Source organism: Rhincodon typus, chromosome 7, assembly GCF_021869965.1.
Source record: "Rhincodon typus isolate 14 chromosome 7, sRhiTyp1.1, whole genome shotgun sequence".
NCBI lineage: Eukaryota > Metazoa > Chordata > Chondrichthyes > Orectolobiformes > Rhincodontidae > Rhincodon > Rhincodon typus.
Genome location: NC_063338.1, coordinates 96,200,389 through 96,201,339, shown reverse-complemented (window position 1 = coordinate 96,201,339; position 951 = coordinate 96,200,389). Strand labels below are relative to the sequence as shown.

Here is a 951-nt window from a genome sequence, read left to right as displayed (position 1 = left end):
CTCCCTCTGTCTCTCCCTCCCTCTGTCTCTCCCTCCCTCTGTCTCTCTTTCTTTGTCCAGGTGATTACAAAACTAGCAGGAATGGATGAGGAGGATCTGGCCTTTGCTACCAAGGATGAACAGCAGCAGCTTTTACAGAAAGTTCTAGCAGCCTCGGACCTCGATGCGGAGGAGGAGGTTGTGCTCGGAGACTTTGGGTCAAAGGGGCAGGTATGTTCCAGTTGGATAGTTGAGCTGCAGAGTTGGGGCAGGCAGGGCCGGGGGGAGGTCGGAAACTGAATCAAAGCCACGTGTTGCAAAGAGCAATTGTGTGCCATTGCAGGAGAAGAGGGCAAAAGTAAGCGAAGTATTATGGAAACCATAAGATATAGGAGCAGAATCAGGCCATTCATCCCATTGAGTCTGTTCCACAATTTGATTGTAGCTGCTGTGTTTCTCGCCCCCAATCTCCTTCCTTCTCCCCATAACCCTTGATCCCGTTACCAATCAAGAACCTATCCATCTGTCTTAATGATTTGGCCTCCACAGCCTCGTGCGACAATGAGCTCCACAGATTCACCCCCGTCAGGCTGAAGAAATTCCGCCTCATCTCAGTTCTAACGGGTTGTCCCTTCACTCTGAGGCTGTGATTTCAGGTCGTAGTCTCTCCTATTAGTTTCAATGAGAGCACCCTTCATCCTTCTAAACTCCATTGTGTACAGACCCAGAGTCCTCAGCCGCTCCTCGTATGACAAATCCTTCATCTCCAGGATCATGCACAGGATCAAACCTGATTGACTAAGCTCGCTACACCATGCATTGAAATTCTGTGTGGAAAAAAAATGGAACCAATCCTCACAGTGTGACATTCCCCCAGTACACAGGGTCAGTATGATCAGCCAGAGGCACATGCTGCACTGTCTGTAGGTCAATACTGACAGAGCACAGCACTCGCTCAGCGCTGACCCTCCG

The 951-nt window shown here is 50.1% G+C and overlaps 1 protein-coding gene across 2 annotated transcripts in view; it reads left to right on the top strand.

Annotated features, from left to right (window-relative positions):
* ercc3 (excision repair cross-complementation group 3) overlaps nucleotides 1-951 on the top strand; it is a 25,429-nt gene that overhangs the window by 24,029 nt on the left and 449 nt on the right. The window contains exon 13 of one of the 2 annotated variants that reach the window (XM_048598528.1): nucleotides 61-210. In XM_048598528.1, the coding sequence (XP_048454485.1) occupies nucleotides 61-210 (150 nt within the window). Of the gene's footprint in view, nucleotides 1-60; nucleotides 211-951 lie in introns of those variants that run through there. The other variant, XM_048598529.1, reaches the window with a different exon arrangement.